At 46.5% G+C, this 19,296-nt stretch overlaps 1 protein-coding gene across 1 annotated transcript in view; it reads right to left on the reverse strand.

The window, feature by feature from the left end:
• Positions 1–7,822, reverse strand: part of ube2wb (ubiquitin conjugating enzyme E2 Wb) — a 35,559-nt gene extending 27,737 nt beyond the window's left edge. Inside the window, exons 1-2 of the mRNA XM_020468507.2 lie at positions 7,680–7,822; positions 1,189–1,280 (exon numbers count right to left, since the gene is read on the reverse strand). Of these exons, the coding sequence (XP_020324096.2) occupies positions 1,189–1,280; positions 7,680–7,694 (107 nt within the window). The 5' untranslated portion in view covers positions 7,695–7,822. The remainder of the gene's footprint in view (positions 1–1,188; positions 1,281–7,679) is intronic.
• Positions 7,823–19,296: the final 11,474 nt, after the last annotated feature.

Genomic DNA, 19,296 nt, shown 5'->3' on the forward strand with positions numbered 1-19,296 from the left:
TCCTCCATCGTAATCGCTCCTCTTTCACCCCAGCTGCCAAACTAACCCTGATTCAGATGACCATCCTACCCATGCTAGATTACGGAGACGTAATTTATAGATCAGCAGGTAAGGGTGCTCTCGAGCGGCTAGATGTTCTTTACCATTCGGCCATCAGATTTGTCACCAATGCTACTTATAGGACACATCACTGCACTCTATACTCCTCTGTAAACTGGTCATCTCTGTATACATGTCGCAAGACCCACTAGTTGATGCTTATTTATAAAACCCTCTTAGGCCTCACTTCCCCTTATCTGAGATATCTACTGCAGCCCTCCTCCTCCACATACAACACCCGTTCTGCCAGTCACATTCTGTTAAAGGTCCCCAAAGCACACACATCCCTGGGTCGCTCCTCTTTTCAGTTCGCTGCAGCTAGCGACTGGAACGAGCTGCAACAAACACTCAAACTGGACAGTTTCATCTCCATCTCTTCATTCAAAGACTCAATCATGGACACTCTTACTGACAGTTGTGGCTGCTTCACGTGATGTATTGTTCCCAAGAGGTGCAGATGTCTAAGGTACTGCATCTCAGTGCAAGAAGCGTCACTACAGTCCCTGGTTCGAATCCAGGCTGTGTCCCATAGGGCGGCGCACAATTAGCCCAGCGTCGTCCGGGTTTGTAAATAAGAATTTGTTCTTAACTGACTTGCCTAGTTAAATAAAAAATGTGTGTGGTTGTCTGTGCCCAATAAAGTTTCTACCATGTTTTGTGCTACTACCATGTTGTGCTGCTGCCATGTTGTCGTCTTAAGTCTCTCTTTATGTAGTTGTCTCTCTTGTCGTGATGTCTGTTTGACCTATATTTTATTTTTAATCCCAGCCCCCGTCCCCGCAGGAGGCCTTTTGCCTTTTAGTAGACCGTCATTATAAATAAGAATTTGTGCTCAACTGTCCTCCCTTGTTAAATACATTTTAAAAAGCTACCTAATCACCTGTACCTGGGATTTGTGTACTGTGTTTTTCTTCTATACATGATGGATAGATCCATACTGACGCCCCTGAGTACAGAGCAGGTTCTTGGTGTTTATCTTCTTTCACAATGAAATGAGCCAGTGGGAAATGTTATAGATCTGTGCAACAAAGCAAGACATGCATATCCACACTAGGACACATAAGAGTCAGCATGCTGATGTACACTCACTGTGTGATGGTGTTCTGTACACTTTTCTCATTGAGTGTCATTCCAGGGGGTGGATCATTTTGCAAAGCCATTAGTTCCTTTTGTAGCCTTTTCTGTAAGAGAAGAACAAAGATGTTTAAACTGTAGCCAGATTAGAATATTTGGGAGGTACAATTTTCAGATTTTTGTGGAGAACAAAAAGAAAGAAGTGTAAACAGGAAGCTAAACTGAGGTAACCCAGACGAGATTAAACAAATCCCCAGTGTTCAGAGACTAGATACAAATCAAGCCAGCTGGATGTGTCGTAATATCCTCTAGCTTGGTGAGTACTGCTAAATAAAAGCCTGTTGCTTCCCAGTTCATGACGACATTTTGTGGTGTTCCTGGTTTTACATTTTGGTGTTTGTTTTTTTCTTAGTTCTATTTTTTTTTGAAAGGAGCATGCTTATTTAAGATAGTGAGGAAATCACTTTTAAAAGAATAACCAGGCATCCTCTACTGATGGAATGAGGTAGAAATCCTTCCAGGATACCAGGGCCAGATCGATTAGAAAGGCCTGCTCAATGAAGTGTTTTAGGGAGCGTTTGACAGTGATGAGGGGTGGTCGTTTGACCGCGGACCCATTGCGGACGCAGGCAATGAGGCAGTGATCGTTGAGATCCTGACTGAAGACAGCAGAGGTGTATTTAGAGGGCAGGTTGGTCAGGATGATATGAGGGTGCCCGTGTTTACGGATTAAGGGTTGTACCTGGTAGGTTCCTTGATCATTTGTGTGAGATTGAGGGCATCTAGCTAAGATTGTAGGACGGCCGGGATGTTAAGCATATCCCAATTTAGGTCACCTAGCAGAACTAACTCTGAAGATAGATGGGGGGCAATCAATTCACATATGGTGTCCAGGACACAGCTGGGGACTGAGCGGAGTCTATAACAAGCGGCAACAGTGAGAGACTTATTTCTGGAAAGGTGGATTTTTTTAAATAGAAGCTCGAAATGTTTTGGTACAGACCTGGATAGTATGACAGAACTCTGCAGGATATCTCTGCAGTAGATTGCAACCCCACCCGCTTTGGCAGTTCTATCTTGGTGGACAATGTTGTAGTTGGAAATTTCAGAATATTTGGTGGCCTTCCTAAGCCAAGATTCAGACATGGCTAGGATATCAGGGTTAGCGGAGTGTGCTAAAGCAGTGAATAAAACAAACTTAGGGAGGAGGCTTCTGATGTCAACATGCATGAAACCAAGGCTTTTACGGTTACCAAAGTCAACAAAATGAGAGCACCTGGGGAATAGGAGTGGAACTGGGGGCTCCAGGACCTGGGTTAACCTCTACATCAGAGGAACAGAGGAGGAGCAGGATAAGGGTACGGCTAAAAGCTATAAGAGCTGGTCGTCTAGTGCGTTGGGGACAGAGAATAAAAGGAGCAGATTTCTGGGCGTGGTAGAATAGATTCATAATGTACAGACAAGGGTATGGTAGGATGTGAGTACAGTGGAGGTAAACCTAGGCGTTGAGTGACGAAGAAAGATCTTGTCTCTGGAGGCACCAGTTAAGCCAGATGAGGTCTCCGCATGTGTGTGGGGTGGGACGAAAGAGCTATCTATCTAAGGCATTTTGAATGGGACTGAGGGCTCTAAAGTGAATTAAAACATTAAGAACTAGCCAAGACAGCAGTAGAGAATGCATACTGACAGATAGAGGCATAAATCAATCACAGGTGTTGATCAGGAGAGCTAAGACAACAACGGGTAAATGACAGGACCTGAGTACGAGGCTGGGGCCGACAGGTAAACAAAATTAAGTTTATTGAAACAGTCCAGGGGGCATCAGCTGTGTAGCCGAATGATCATAGGGTCAAAAGAGCAGCAATAGGTGAGTCAGGGTGCCGTTCGGTTCTCACTACTACACTGGGTGAGTCAGGGTGCTGTTCGGTAGTCACTGCTACGCTAGCCGAGCAAGGGACACAGCGTTCAGAAACGCTAGCGGCCGGGGCTAGTAGATGGTTCTTTGGCGCGACATTGTAACAGAATAGCCTGTTGAGACCACACCGGGCGATCACGTCGGCAGACCAGTCGTGATGGATCGGCGGGGCTCCGTGTCGACAATAAAGGGTCCAGGCCAATTGTCAAAGGGGTTATTGTAGCCCTAGAATTAGCTGGTATATGGGCCTAGCTCGAGGCTAGCTGGTGCTTGCTTCGGGACAGAGGCGTTAGCTAACATTAGCCACTCGTTTGCAGCTAGCTAGCTGCGATGATCCGGTGTAATGATCCAGAGCGGCAGGCATCCGGTGATGTGGTAGAGAGAAGCAGTCCGATATGCTCTGGGTTGATATCGCACCTGTGCAGACTGGCAGGTGTTGTCCGAGTTAAGGCTGGCTGGTTACCGAGACAAACGTGTAGACCGCTAGCCGTGGCTAACAAAGGCTAGTAGCTAGTTAGCTGGCTAGCTCCTGATGGAAGTTCCAGTAATATGGAATAGAAATAGCAGATCCGTACCACATTGGGTGAGGCGGGTTGCTGGAAAGTATAATTAGTTCGTAGATAGAAAGTATGATTCATATATATAGGTAAAAGCCTGGCTATTTACACTGGATAAGACAAAGACAAAACACACACGTCCTACTGCTAGGCCATCTTGCATTGTTATACTCAGCCTGGTCTCAGGGTAGTAGGTTGGTGGTTGAAGATATCCTTCTAGTGGTGTGGGGGCTGTGCCTTGGCAAAGTGGGTGGGGTTATATCCTGCCTGTTTGGCGCTGTCCGGGGGTATCGTCGGACAGGGCCAGTGTCTTCCGACCCCTCCTGTCTCAGCCTCCAGTATTTGCGCTGCAATAGTTTGTGTCGGGGTGCTAGGGTCAGTCTGTTATATCTGGAGTATTTCTCAGGTCTTAACCAGTGTCCTGTGTGAATTTAAGTATGCTCCCTCAGAGAGAAAGAGAATTAGAGGACCTGAGCCCTGGGACCATGCCTCAGGACTACCTGGCCTGATGACTCCTTGCTGTCCCCATTCCACCTGGTCATGCTGCTGCTCCAGTTTCAACTGTTCTGCCTGCGGCATGGAACCCTGACCTGTTCACTGTCTCGAACTCTGAATGATCGGCAATGAAAAGCCAACTAACATTTACAGGTGCTGACCTGTTGCAACCTCTACAACCACTGTGATAATGATGATGATGATTATTATTTGACCCTGCTGGTCATCTATGAACGTTTGAACATCCTGGCCATGTTCTGTTATAATGGCCACCCCTCAGAGCCTGGTTCCTCTCTAGGTTTCATCATAGTGTCATGTCTTCAGTATCATTAAAGGTGAAGACTTATTTTATCAAATCAGTTCTCTGTAATTATTATTACGTAATTAAAACTAATCATGTCAATTTAATTAACTAGGAAGTCGGGGCACCACGGAAAATGTTCAGGTTACAAAGTTAACGTTTTCCCGAATATAACTCTTCAGATACTTTAATATCTGATCAATTAGTCTTCCGATATAGAAAGAAAAGGGGGTGTGGACCGATAAATGAGCGGGAAAGGCTAAATGGATCACTACGCACCATGGAGGAGGAGGGGTTGGAGGGGTTGAGCTAGATGGGAGGAGCCTGGAGGAGGCTGGAGGGGTTGAGCTAGATGGGAGGAGCCTGGAGGGGTTGAGCTAGATGGGAGGAGCCTGGAGGGGTTGAGCTAGATGGGAGGAGGCTGGAGGGGTTGAGCTAGATGGGAGGAGGCTGGAGGGGTTGAGCTAGATGGGAGGAGGCTGGAGGGGTTGAGCTAGATGGGAGGAGGCTGGAGGGGTTGAGCTAGATGGGAGGAGCCTGGAGGGGTTGAGCTAGATGAGAGGAGCCTGGAGGGGTTGAGCTAGATGAGAGGAGCCTGGAGGGGTTGAGCTAGATGGGAGGAGCCTGGAGGGGTTGAGCTAGATGGGAGGAGCCTGGAGGGGTTGAGCTAGATGGGAGTACCACAGAGGAGGCTGGAGCGGGTAATTTTTTCATTGAAATGCTAATCCTTTGCACATAAACGCTCGCTCATTCGGGAATAATTGCGATCAATATATTTACGCCCATTTGTCATTGTTGTCTTCTCTGTTGGAATTGTCGGTCCGTCTGCGGGAGAATCAGTTCATCAGAGAGTCTCTGGTTACTCATGGTGGTTGCTCTAATCGGCGGCTCCTGACGGTGTCTGTTGTAGTGGATACGTCAGGTGTCCATTGTTCTTAGAGTAGATGTTTTCGGCGGTTGTCGGTATTCGTATTCCAGGTTTACATCATTTCTTGCTGCAGACTAGTAATTAGTATCTAAGATTTGCTATTATTCTGTAGGGATCGATAGTCTTAAGAGTTTAACCATTTCCAGACGTGTAGCCAATGCGCCACGTGGTTTTCTAGTCTTGGTACTCAACCATTTCAACCACTGGGGGGTTTGCTTTGTCTGAAGAGGATTTCCTCAGGAGGGGGTTTTATTCGTAACAATAGAAAAGGGTGTTTCCATGACGCCAGATCATGTCTGTGCTCACAGGGGAGTGGCCGCTGACTAGTTAACCTTTACAGGGAATACAATTCTCTCATTCTAAAAAGGTTAAAATCACATTACAGAATTTCACAAATACTTTAATCTTTACTCATTCATTTATACAATAATTAGATGGAAATCCCATAATTGAGAAATGTACACATTCAGAGATAGGAAACGCGTAACTGTCTTCCATGAGGTCACCAAATGAAACACACTCGTCATACCCGTCTCCTACGTGTCAACGGACCCTTCCCACATTCTTACAAGTGGACATACAGTTTAATTCTCCCATTTTGGGGATTTAGGAGTTTGGCCAAGTGAAATCCCTTGTTCTCTTTCCACACTCTCTTTCTGCATGGCCTGGGGGAGAGTCTCTGCCAGGAAATTACAACCTGAGATAACAGAACCTGGGTGTAGGAGAAAATGAGAGAGGGGGAAGCCACGATCTAAAACCACCGTGCTTCTGCATTACTTGCTGTTTGGTGTTTTAGGCTGGGTTTCTGTACAGCACTTTGTGACATCGACTGATGTAAAAAGGACTTTATAAATACATTTGATTGAAAGTTGGAAGCACAGAATCGTCTAGAATGTCATTGTATGCTGTAGCGATAAGATTTCGCTTCACTGGAACTAAGGGACCTGCCCGAATCATGAAAAACAGCCCCAGACCATTATTCCTCCTCCACCAAACTTTACAGTTGGCACAATGAAGTCGGGCAGTAGCGTTCTCTTGGCGTCCGCCAAACCCAGATTTGTCCGTTTGACTGCCAGATGGTGAAGCATGATTCAGAGAACGTGTTTCCACTGCTCCAATAGCGGTGAGCTTTACACTACTCCAGCCAATGCTTGGCATTGCGCATGTGTGCGGCTGCTCGGCCAAGGAAACCCATATCCTGAAATTATTGTGCTGACATTGCTTCCAGAGGTAGTTTGGAACTTGGTAGTGAGTGTTACAACTGAGGACAGACCATTTATACGCGCTACGGGCTTCAGCACTCGGCGGTTCCTTTCTGTGAGCTTGTGTGGCCTACCACTTCATGGCTGCACCGTTGTTGCTCCTTAATGTTTCCACTTCACAATAATAACAACACTGGGGGCAGCTCTAGCAGTGCAGAAATTTGATGAACTGACTTGTTGGAAAGGTGGCATCCTATGACGGTGCCACGTTGAAAGTCAATGAGCTCTTCAGTAAGGCCATTATACTGTCAATGTTAGGCTATGGAGATTGCATGGCGGTGTGCTCGATTTCATACCTGTCAGCAATGTTTGTGGCTGAAATAGCCAAATCCACTCATTTGTAAGGGTGTCCATATACTTTTGAATATATAGTGTGTGTATACGGACGCCTTAACCTTGCGTCTGCTACTCGCATTAACTATGTCTACACTAACAGTAATATAACTAACGTTGTACAGCTATTAGCTTAGAAGTGTTTACAATCATAACAGGTAGCTAAAATTTCGACAGCCAGTTGCCTGGATAAGGTGTCAGCTAGATAGGGTTTCAGAACACAAAGCTAGCTAATCCACTTCATGAATTCAGACAAGCTGACCCAGTCAGCCACCTGACATAGCGAACAACTTTAGCTAGCTAACGTTAGCATGCTAGCTGTTTATGTTGCTCGCCGCCATGTCACTGCACTCATAAACCACCGGTAACTATGTTTGTTAGTTCAGTTTGCAAGCTAGCTAACTATTTAAAACGTGAAACTGAGAGTCCAACAGGGGGATGGGGAAGTAGTATCTAACTAGCTAACGTTAGCTTGCTAACGTCGTTAGCAACTCTGTTCTTTCTAGCTTTTCATGATAACTAGATGCAGGCGTTGAAACCCGAGGTAACTTATAAAATAACAGTTAAAACGTCAAAATAATTTTAAAAAAAACTCGCATCTTAAAACAGACCCGTGTTATTTATATACATACAAATACTGATTAATTTTTTTAAATGTGTTGAAATATCAGGTGAAAAGATAATAGAAGGTGATGACTGTCTGTAGAGATCCTACCTGCATCGACGCCATGATGGAAACCCCCTGCGTCAGAGCGACGCAAAACGTGACGCTGCGTCAGGATATCACATGGGATGGGGGGAAGCGTTGTGAAAATGTAGTGAGACAATTCTTTCCCTTTCCCAGGATGTGCTGTGCAGGGCAACAGAAAAGCCAACCAAAGACTCTTGTGTTGAATCCTCTAGCGGCGCATTTAATCGGGAAAAACGTGAATTCAATTGAGATGTCACTTGGTGGACTAGAAACTGTACTGAAAAAAATGGTCAATGACCTCTAGTAGTTGCATCAAGATAAAAGGGCCCGTTTCAAACTGTTTCTCATATTCCACAGATTTTTTCCTGTAGATAATCATAACCACTTTAAGGTGTGGAAAAGTGAATCACATTGATCCTTGTATTACGGGCTGTTGAATACCAGCCCAACAACACACTTATTGTCACACTGTACCTCAAGTCAGTACACACTGAGAATTTTTTTTGTTATTACAATTTCCACAACAAAAATCTGTTTTGGGTTACATTCACACATACCATGTATCATATTGTTTCATTTTGAACAGAATGATTGGATGAACCAGTGTGTTTAGATATTAGTCCACCTATTCATGTCCCCGTGAGCAAAATGGATCCATGTCAGCAGTGTTATTGCAGAGCGCCTGGTAATCTGACTCCCAAATGACCTTTTTAGGTCATAGACACAGCCTCTCCACTGTCGGGAGGGAGCCAGGAGAGCTGGCCAGATGCCTGAGAGGCTTCAGTGAAATAGGTGCAGGGATAAAACACTCTTCGAGCACTTCAACGATGAATTCCTGCTCTTCCTCACACATAAAAGGAATTATCATGATCCATTTGACATTTTCATTGTCATCATGATATTATTTTGGCCATTGCCTCATGAATTCATAAAGGCACCTGCCATGTGAGCTATCTTATATCCTTCCTGTTTGGCCCTGTCCGGGGGTGTCCTCGGATGGGGCCACAGTGTCTCCTGACCCCTCCTGTCTCAGCCTCCAGTATTTATGCTGCAGTAGTTTATGTGTCGGGGGGCTGGGGTCAGTTTGTTATATCTGGAGTACTTCTCCTGTCCTATTCGGTGTCCTGTGTGAATCTAAGTGTGCGTTCTCTAATTCTTTCCTTCTCTCTTTCTTTCTCTCTCTCGGAGGACCTGAGCCCTAGGACCATGCCCCAGGACTACCTGACATGATGACTCCTTGCTGTCCCCAGTCCACCTGGCCATGCTGCTGTTCCAGTTTCAACTGACCTGAGCCCTAGGACCATGCCCCAGGACTACCTGACATGATGACTCCTTGCTGTCCCCAGTCTACCTGGCCATGCTGCTGCTCCAGTTTCAACTTCCACCTGACTGTGCTGCTGCTCTAGTTTCAACTGTTCTGCCTTATTATTATTCGACCATGCTGGTCATTTATGAACATTGAACATCTTGACCATGTTTTGTTATAATCTCCACCCGGCACAGCCAGAAGAGGACTGGCCACCCCACATAGCCTGGTTCCTCTCTAGGTTTCTTCCTAGGTATTGGCCTTTCTAGGGAGTTTTTCCTAGCCACCATGCTTCTACACCTGCATTGCTTGCTGTTTGGGGTTTTAGGCTGGGTTTCTGTACAGCACTTTGAGATATCAGCTGATGTACGAAGGGCTATATAAATACATTTGATTTGATTTGATTGCAGTCGCCTGGTAACAATAAGATAAAGCTGCTTCTGCTATCACTGCAGTTATATATATATATAAATATATATATATATTTATTTTGCATTATAATGTCATAAAATGGGGCCTTTACAAAATTGTGTTCAGATTTGCAGTTTTCCTATTGGTCAACAAAAGCCGGTATTGCTCTTGTTTTTGAATTGGAGGGCCGCACCCTCCCTCTTTGAGCAGCGTCACTCAGGGGCGTGGTCATCTCCTTCCCGAGCACAATCAACAATGGCGTATTTCTTTGACAAACAAGTCTAGTGTTGCACGGGTCAGGTGTTTGTTCACCAGCACCCACCCGCAATTGCTAATAACAAATCCCCAAACCGCCAGACTGTGATAAAGTGCAAATCTGAGGCCCACACCCAACCCTAATCTGCAAATATAATAAAATGTGCTATAGGCTACAGGCTGCCTTCTTTGAGTAGTTTATGTGTGTCTCGGGTACTGTCATGTCTCCCTCTCTAGTAGTCATCATGTTTGCCAGTAATAAAGATACTATATGCTTGGAGTATAACAGACCGTCTTTTTCTAAAAGGGGGGGATGAGTTTCTGGAGGAGCCTGGAGGGGTTGAGCTAGATGGGAGGACCATGGAGGAGGCTGGAGGGGTTGAGCTAGATGGGAGGACCATGGAGGAGGCTGGAGGGGTTGAGCTAGATGGGAGGACCATGGAGGAGGCTGGAGGGGTTGAGCTAGATGGGAGGACCATGGAGGAGGCTGGAGGGGTTGAGCTAGATGGGAGGACCATGGAGGAGGCTGGAGGGTTTGAGCTAGATGGGAGGACCATGGAGGAGGCTGGAGGGGTTGAGCTAGATGGGAGGACCATGGAGGAGGCTGGAGGGGTTGAGCTAGATGGGAGGACCATGGAGGAGGCTGGAGGGGTTGAGCTAGATGGGAGGACCATGGAGGAGGCTGGAGGGGTTGAGCTAGATGGGAGGACCATGGAGGAGGCTGGAGGGTTCGAGCTAGATGGGAGGACCATGGAGGAGGCTGGAGGGGTTGAGCTAGATGGGAGGACCATGGAGGAGGCTGGAGGGTTTGAGCTAGATGGGAGGACCATGGAGGAGGCTGGAGGGGTTGAGCTAGATGGGAGTACCATGGAGGAGGCTGGAGGGGTTGAGCTAGATGGGAGTACCATGGAGGAGGCTGGAGGGGTTGAGCTAGATGGGAGGAGCCTGGAGGGGTTGAGCTAGATGGGAGTACCATGGAGGAGGCTGGAGGGGTTGAGCTAGATGGGAGGAGCCTGGAGGAGGCTGGAGGGGTTGAGCTAGATGGGAGGAGCCTGGAGGGGTTGAGCTAGATGGGAGTACCATGGAGGAGGCTGGAGGGATTGAGCTAGATGGGAGTACCATGGAGGAGGCTGGAGGGGTTGAGCTAGATGGGAGGAGCCTGGAGGGGTTGAGCTAGATGGGAGGAGCCTGGAGGGGTTGAGCTAGATGGGAGGAGCCTGGAGGAGGCTGGAGGGGTTGCGCTAGATGGGAGGAGCCTGGAGGGGTTGAGCTAGATGGGAGGAGCCTGGAGGGGTTGAGCTAGATGGGAGCACCATGGAGGAGCCTGGAGGAGTTGAGCTAGATGGGAGGAGCCTGGAGGGGTTGATCTAGATGGGAGCACCATAGAGGAGGCTGGAGGGGTTGAGCTAGATGGGAGGACCATGGAGGAGGCTGGAGGGGTTGAGCTAGATGGGAGCACCATGGAGGAGGCTGGAGGGGTTGAGATAGATGGGAGGAGCCTGGAGGGGTTGAGCTAGATGGGAGTACCATGGAGGAGGCTGGAGGGGTTGAGCTAGATGGGAGGAGCCTGGAAGAGGCTGGAGGGGTTGAGCTAGATGGGAGTACCATGGAGGAGGCTGGAGGGGTTGAGCTAGATGGGAGGAGCCTGGAGGAGGCTGGAGGGGTTGAGCTAGATGGGAGGAGCCTGGAGGGGTTGAGCTAGATGGGAGTACCATGGAGGAGGCTGGAGGGGTTGAGCTAGATGGGAGTACCATGGAGGAGGCTGGAGGGGTTGAGCTAGATGGGAGGAGCCTGGAGGAGGCTGGAGGGGTTGAGCTAGATGGGAGTACCATGGAGGAGGCTGGAGGGGTTGAGCTAGATGGGAGGAGGCTGGAGGGGTTGAGCTAGATGGGAGGAGGCCGGAGGGGTTGAGCTAGATGGGAGCACCATGGAGGTGGCTGGAGGGGTTGAGCTAGATGGGAGTACCATGGAGGAGTCTGGAGGGGTTGAGCTAGATGGGAGGAGCCTGGAGGGGTTGATCTAGATGGGAGGAGGCTGGAGGAGCCTGGAGGAGCCTGGAGGGGTTGAGCTAGATGGGAGTACCATGGAGGAGGCTGGAGGGGTTGAGCTAGATGGGAGGAGCCTGGAGGGGTTGAGCTAGATGGGAGGAGCCTGGAGGGGTTGAGCTAGATGGGAGCACCATGGAGGAGCCTGGAGGAGTTGAGCTAGATGGGAGGAGCCTGGAGGGGTTGAGCTAGATGGGAGGAGCCTGGTGGAGGCTGGAGGGGTTGAGCTAGATGGGAGTACCATGGAGGAGGCTGGAGGGGTTGAGCTAGATGGGAGGAGCCTGGAGGGGTTGAGCTAGATGGGAGGAGCCTGGTGGAGGCTGGAGGGGTTGAGCTAGATGGGAGTACCATGGAGGAGCCTGGAGGGGTTGAGCTAGATGGGAGGAGCCTGGAGGGGTTGAGCTAGATGGGAGCTCCATGGAGGAGCCTGGAGGGGTTGAGCTAGATGGGAGGAGCCTGGAGGGGTTGAGCTAGATGGGAGGAGCCTGGAGGGGTTGAGCTAGATGGGAGGAGCCTGGAGGGGTTGAGCTAGATGGGAGGAGCCTGGAGGGGTTGAGCTAGATGGGAGGAGCCTGGTGGAGGCTGGAGGGGTTGAGCTAGATGGGAGGAGCCTGGAGGGGTTGAGCTAGATGGGAGTACCACGGAGGCAACACAAAGGCGAAAACAGGCAACATTATAGTTTTTTCCATTAACTATTCCCAGACATTATCACTGTATATGTGTATTGCCAATGTTGTACGGATCACATTCAGTAAATGTACTTTTTTTGTTATGTTCTATCACTTCTATTTAGCCTGATGAATATGAGCATCTCCGAAGAGACCATAGAAGGAAAGGAGGATGAGGTCAATGACCTAATGAAAAGTGTGGACAATTTTTATTAGTGTTTGTGATGTGCTAGCGTGCTTACTTTTGTTGTTTATATTTACAAAATGACCATTATATTACTATTCTGTTTTATTTGTGTTGGTGTAACCGATGTGAAATGGCTAGCTAGTTAGCGGCGGTGCGCGCTAATAGCGTTTCAATCAAGGGCTGCGTCTTTTGTTGCACGATGGATAACGATGCTTTGTGAGTGTCTGTTGTTGATGTGTGCAGAGGGTCCCTGGTTCGAGTCCAGGTAGGGGCGAGGAGAGGGACGGAAGCTATACTGTTACAACAACATCGATTGGGATGATGGCCTGGAGTCCCTCATAGGAATCACAGGTGAATGTGAAGATACTGATGAAGAGGAGTCTGAAGATTCTGGGGACAGCAGCTTGGACGAAGAATATATTCCTTCCCTTTGTGTGTGGTATGTTTATCATTCCATGCCTTTAGCCATCCACGGCTGCACACTGACAGACTACCGGTCGTCACTGTGGAAGAGACAGTGCATGACTCCATCCTTTTAGAAGACTCTCCATCCACAGACACGCCTCCATCCACAGACACGCCTCCATCCACAGACACGCCTTCATCCACAGACACGTCTCCATCCGCAGACACGCCTTCATCCACAGACACGCCTCCATCCACAGACACGCCTTCATCCACAGACACGCCTCCATCCACAGACACGCCTTCATCCGCAGACACGCCTTCATCCACAGACACGCCTTCATCAACAGACACCTCTCCATCCACAGACACGCCTTCATCCACAGACACGCCTCCATCCACAGACACGCATGTAAAGATACCCATGTCCTTCCACCCTTTGAGGTCCAAATCAGTTTGAGAGGCACAGCAAGCATCATTGAATGGGTAAATAAATCCAATTCTAATATGGGTTTGTTTTATTTCTCTACATGCAATGAAGGATGTCACATCTTTGAACTTCCAATGTTATTTAGACATCGGTTGGCATCTACTATAGTACGTATGCTTACGCAAATGTATTTGTTTTAAAAAAAGCTGTCATTTGGTAATAGTCTTTTTTTAACATCCAGGTTCATCCTCTGGACGAAGGAGGTTGTCAACCACAGATTAAGGTCCATGCATAACTTGTCCTCTGGACGAAAGAGGTTGTCAACCACAGATTAAGGTCCATGCATAACTTGTCCTCTGGACGAAGGAGGTTGTCAACCACAGATTAAGGTCCATGCATAACTTGTCCTCTGGACGAAGGAGGTTGTCAACCACAGATTAAGGTCCATGCATAACTTGTCCTCTGGACGAAGGAGGTTGTCAACCACAGATTAAGGTCCATGCATAACTTGTCCTCTGGACGAAGGAGGTTTTCAACCACAGATTAAGGTCCATGCATAACTTGTCCTCTGGACGAAAGAGGTTGTCAACCACAGATTAAGGTCCATGCATAACTTGTCCTCTGGACGAAAGAGGTTGTCAACCACAGATTAAGGTCCATGCATAACTTGTCCTCTGGACGAAGGAGGTTTTCAACCACAGATTAAGGTCCATGCATAACTTGTCCTCTGGACGAAAGAGGTTGTCAACCACAGATTAAGGTCCATGTATAACTTGTCCTCTGGACGAAGGAGGTTGTCAACCACAGATTAAAGGCAGAAGTCATCCTGTGGACGAAAGAGGTTGTCAACCACAGATTAAGGTCCATGCATAACTTGTCCTCTGGACGAAAGAGGTTGTCAACCACAGATTAAGGTCCATGCATAACTTGTCCTCTGGACGAAAGAGTTTGTCAACCACAGATTAAGGTCCATGCATAACTTGTCCTCTGGACGAAAGAGGTTGTCAACCACAGATTAAGGTCCATGCATAACTTGTCCTCTGGACGAAGGAGGTTTTCAACCACAGATTAAGGTCCATGCATAACTTGTCCTCTGGACGAAAGAGGTTGTCAACCACAGATTAAGGTCCATGCATAACTTGTCCTCTGGACGAAGGAGGTTTTCAACCACAGATTAAGGTCCATGCATAACTTGTCCTCTGGACGAAAGAGGTTGTCAACCACAGATTAAGGTCCATGCATAACTTGTCCTCTGGACGAAGGAGGTTGTCAACCACAGATTAAAGGCAGAAGTCATCCTGTGGACGAAAGAGGTTGTCAACCACAGATTAAGGTCCATGCATAACTTGTCCTCTGGACGAAAGAGGTTGTCAACCACAGATTAAGGTCCATGCATAACTTGTCCTCTGGACGAAAGAGGTTGTCAACCACAGATTAAGGTCCATGCATAACTTGTCCTCTGGACGAAGGAGGTTTTCAACCACAGATTAAGGTCCATGCATAACTTGTCCTCTGGACGAAAGAGGTTGTCAACCACAGATTAAGGTCCATGCATAACTTGTCCTCTGGACGAAGGAGGTTTTCAACCACAGATTAAAGGCAGAAGTAATTCTGGTGACTAAGGAGGTTTTCCACCACAGATTAAAGGCAGAAGACATTCTGTGGACTAAGGAGGTTTTCCACCACAGATTAAAGGCAGAAGTCCTTCTGTGGATGAAGGAGATTGTCAACCACAGATTAAAGGCAGAAGTCATTCTGTGGACTAAAGGAGGTTTTCAACCACAGATTAAAGGCAGAAGTCATTCTGTGGATGAAGGAGGTTGTCAACCACTTGTGGTGGTGCTGTACGAGGAGTTTATTTATTTATTATCAGTCATATTTATCTTGTCTTATTTATTACTCTTGTATTATGCTTAGCTGTGAGCTAGCACTCGTCCCTGAGTTGCTGAAATACTTTCTGCAATAGGCAAAGTGGGGAATGCATGCATTGCGATTGTATGTGTCAGGACCTGTGGAAGGGTGTTACTCACCATGTGGGGAACAAACACATGGACAACTGGGACATTGTGATCTTCCCGGGGGACAACCACACCAAGGAATGGATCACAAAGGGCACTCACAGACATCGTCCTCAACACACGGTGCCTGACACAGATATCGTCCTCAACACACGGTGCATGACACTGATATCGTCCTCAACACACGGTGCCTGACTCAGACATCGTCCTCAACACACGGTGCCTGACACAGATATCGTCCTCAACACACGGTGCCTGACACAGATATCGTCCTCAACACACGGTGCCTGAAGGAGCTTCGTAAATACCTCAACTTCAGGAGGGTTACGTATTTTCTCAAGAATCATTCCCCCTATTTACCATTTAGAATCCTTCCCCCTATTTAGCATTTAGAATCCTTCCCACTATTTAGCATTTAGAATCCTTCCCCCTATTTAGCATTTAGAATCCTTCCCCCTATTTAGCATTTAGAATCCTTCCCCCTATTTAGCATTTAGAATCCTTCCCCCTATTTAGCATTTAGAATCCTTCCCCCTATTTAGCATTTAGAATCCTTCCCCCTATTTAGCATTTAGAATCTTTCCCCCTATTTAGCAATTAGAATCCTTCCCCCTATTTAGCATTTAGAATCCTTCCCCCCTATTTAGCATTTAGAATCCTTCCCCCTATTTAACTATTAGAATCCTTCCCCTTATTTAGCAATTAGAATCCTTCCCCCTATTTAGCATTTAGAATCCTTCCCCCCTATTTAGCATTTAGAATCCTTCCCCCTATTTAGCATTTAGAATCCTTCCCCCCTATTTAGCATTTAGAATCTTTCCCCCTATTTAGCGTTTAGAATCCTTCCCCCTATTTAGTCATTCGAATCCTTCCCCCTATTTAGCAATTGGTTACAGATATTGGTCCATTATATATTACTCCAGTACTGTCCTCAGAGACCACCAGAAAAATGTATACAAATAATGTTCTATTGGTCACCGAGGAAACCCTGCTTTAGGGGGTTTGTTTGACATGCAGACGGCAGACAGCCAAAGGAGGATTACAATTTAGTTGATTTCATGATGCTCATTATGACTTGATTTCATGATGCTCATTACGACTTGATTTCATGATGCTCATTACGACTTGATTTCATGATGCTCATTACGACTTGATTTCATGATGCTCATTATGACTTGATTTCATGATGCTCATTATGACTTGATTTCATGATGCTCATTATGACTTGATTTCATGATGCTCATTACGACTTGTCTGTGAACTGTGGGACTTTATATAGACAGGTGTGTGCCTTTCCAAATCATGTCCAAATCAATTGAATTTACCTCAGGTGGACTCCAATCAAGTTGTAGAGACATCTTAATGATGATCGATGGAAACAGGATGCACCTGAGCTCAATTTTGAGTCTCATAGCAAAGGGTCTGAATACTTATGTAAATAAGGCATTTCTGGTTTTCTATATTTAATACATTTGCAAACAATTCTAAAAACCTGTTTTCGCTTTGTCATGATGGGGTATTGGGGGTAGGCCAGTGACATAAAAACTCAATTTATTCCATTTTGAATTCAGACTGTAACACACAAAAAAAATGGGGGGAAAGTCAAGGGGTGTGAATACTTTCTGAAGGCCCTGTAGATATAGATAGTATAGATATAGATAGTGTAGATATAGATAGATAGTGTAGATATAGATAGTATATATAGTATATATATAGATAGTATAGATATAGATAGTGTAGATATAGATAGTATAGATAGTGCAGATATATATAGATAGTGTAGATATAGATAGTATATATAGTATATATATAGATAGTATAGATATAGATAGTGTAGATATAGATAGTGTAGATATAGATAGTATAGATTTAGATAGTGTAGATATAGATAGTATAGATATAGATAGTATATATATAGATAGTGTAGATATAGATAGTATAGATATAGATAGTGTAGATATATATAGTATAGATATAGATATTATAGATAGAATATATATAGATAGTATAGTGTAAGCCACCACTCTATTGGAAGTCGATAGGTTAGAGAAGGAAGTTTTGAACAACAGAACTTTTCAAGTCTGCCCCAACGCACCTGTTCACACTCACACATTGGCCAAACACAGGATCTTTCTAAATTCATTTCCTGAATTGCTTACATCCTCTCTCCTTGCCTCCTTCTCAAAACCTATTGGAGAAGAGGGTCAGAGGAGCGTGACCCTGGCATTTTTTTCTACCGTACGATTGAGAAGTAGGCAAGGACGTGGAATTCAAGAAACTGTGAGTGATTGAATATAAACAGGAACTTCTCAGTATATATTTCCTTTCTCAAACCAATGAGGGAAGTGATCCACAACAACAACCTGATTTGTTCTGATGTACTTAGATTACAAGATCTTTGACCTTACTAATTGTCCCTGCAAGTACATTTAAACATTTTTTTATTTCATAACACAATGAATACTCTCAAATTATGTTGGTTTAAAGCTACAGAAGACTGTATAAAAAAATGCTGAACTTTGGAGTGTCTAATCACTAAAGACTACTAAGAATACACATTAATACATTCTGGACCTCAAAAGCAAGATTTTGAGGAAGCGGTTGGAATCTTGTGGCTGGACGCCAAGGAGAAGTACCGAGAAGACTCGGACTCCTATCCCCTATTTCTCCACCAACAACCAAGGAACTTGTACAATCACAAGTGACAAGAGGCCGAGGTAAGCAAAAACAACTGAAGGCAGGACTAACACGTAGAACTACACCAGACCTCAGAATGAGAAGACTCCTATACACCAGACCTCAGAATGAGAAGACTCCTATACACCAGACCTCAGAATGAGAAGATTCCTATACACCAGACCTCAGAATGAGAAGACTCCTATACACCAGACCTCAGAATGAGAAGATTCCTATACACCAGACCTCAGAATGAGAAGACTCCTATACACCAGACCTCAGAATGAGGGTGAACCTCATTGCGTTGGGTGAACCTGGAGACCACGCAGGAGCTCCAGAAACCTCCTCCAACTCAGCAACCCTGTGAGAAACCCAGGTAACGACCCAAACAAACCGTTCTACACCAAGTACATTACCACAGAATTTAAAAGAAGCGGTTTCATTTAGTTTTGCCCCACATGGAATACCTTTTAAGATTAACAGTAAAGGCCCTGATGGACCGGGACCCCAGCTGTTGGACCTCTCTAGATTAACAGTAAAGGCCCTGATGGACCGGGACCCCAGCTGTTGGACCTCTCTAGATTAACAGTAAAGGCCCTGATGGCCCGGGACCCCAGCTGTTGGACCTCTCTAGATTAACAGTAAAGGCCCTGATGGACCGGGACCCCAGCTGTTGGACCTCTCTAGATTAACAGTAAAGGCCCTGATGGCCCGGGACCCCAGCTGTTGGACCTCTCTAGATTAACAGTAAAGGCCCTGATGGACCGGGACCCCAGCTGTTGGACCTCTCTAGATTAACAGTAAAGGCCCTGATGGCCCGGGACCCCAGCTGTTGGACCTCTCTAGATTAACAGTAAAGGCCCCGATGGACCGGGACCCCAGCTGTTGGACCTCTCTAGATTAACAGTAAAGGCCCCGATGGACCGGGACCCCAGCTGTTGGACCTCTCTAGATTAACAGTAAAGGCGCCGATGGACCGGGACCCCAGCTGTTGGACCTCTCTAGATTAACAGTAAAGGCCCTGATGGCCCGGGACCCCAGCTGTTGGACCTCTCTAGATTAACAGTAAAGGCCCTGATGGCCCGGAACCCCAGCTGTTGGACCTCTCTAGATTAACAGTAAAGGCCCTGATGGACCGGGACCCCAGCTGTTGGACCTCTCTAGATTAACAGTAAAGGCCCTGATGGACCGGGACCCCAGCTGTTGCACCTCTCTAGATTAACAGTAAAGGCCCTGATGG

This window comes from Oncorhynchus kisutch, linkage group LG18, assembly GCF_002021735.2.
Source record: "Oncorhynchus kisutch isolate 150728-3 linkage group LG18, Okis_V2, whole genome shotgun sequence".
Taxonomy (NCBI): Eukaryota; Metazoa; Chordata; class Actinopteri; order Salmoniformes; family Salmonidae; genus Oncorhynchus; species Oncorhynchus kisutch.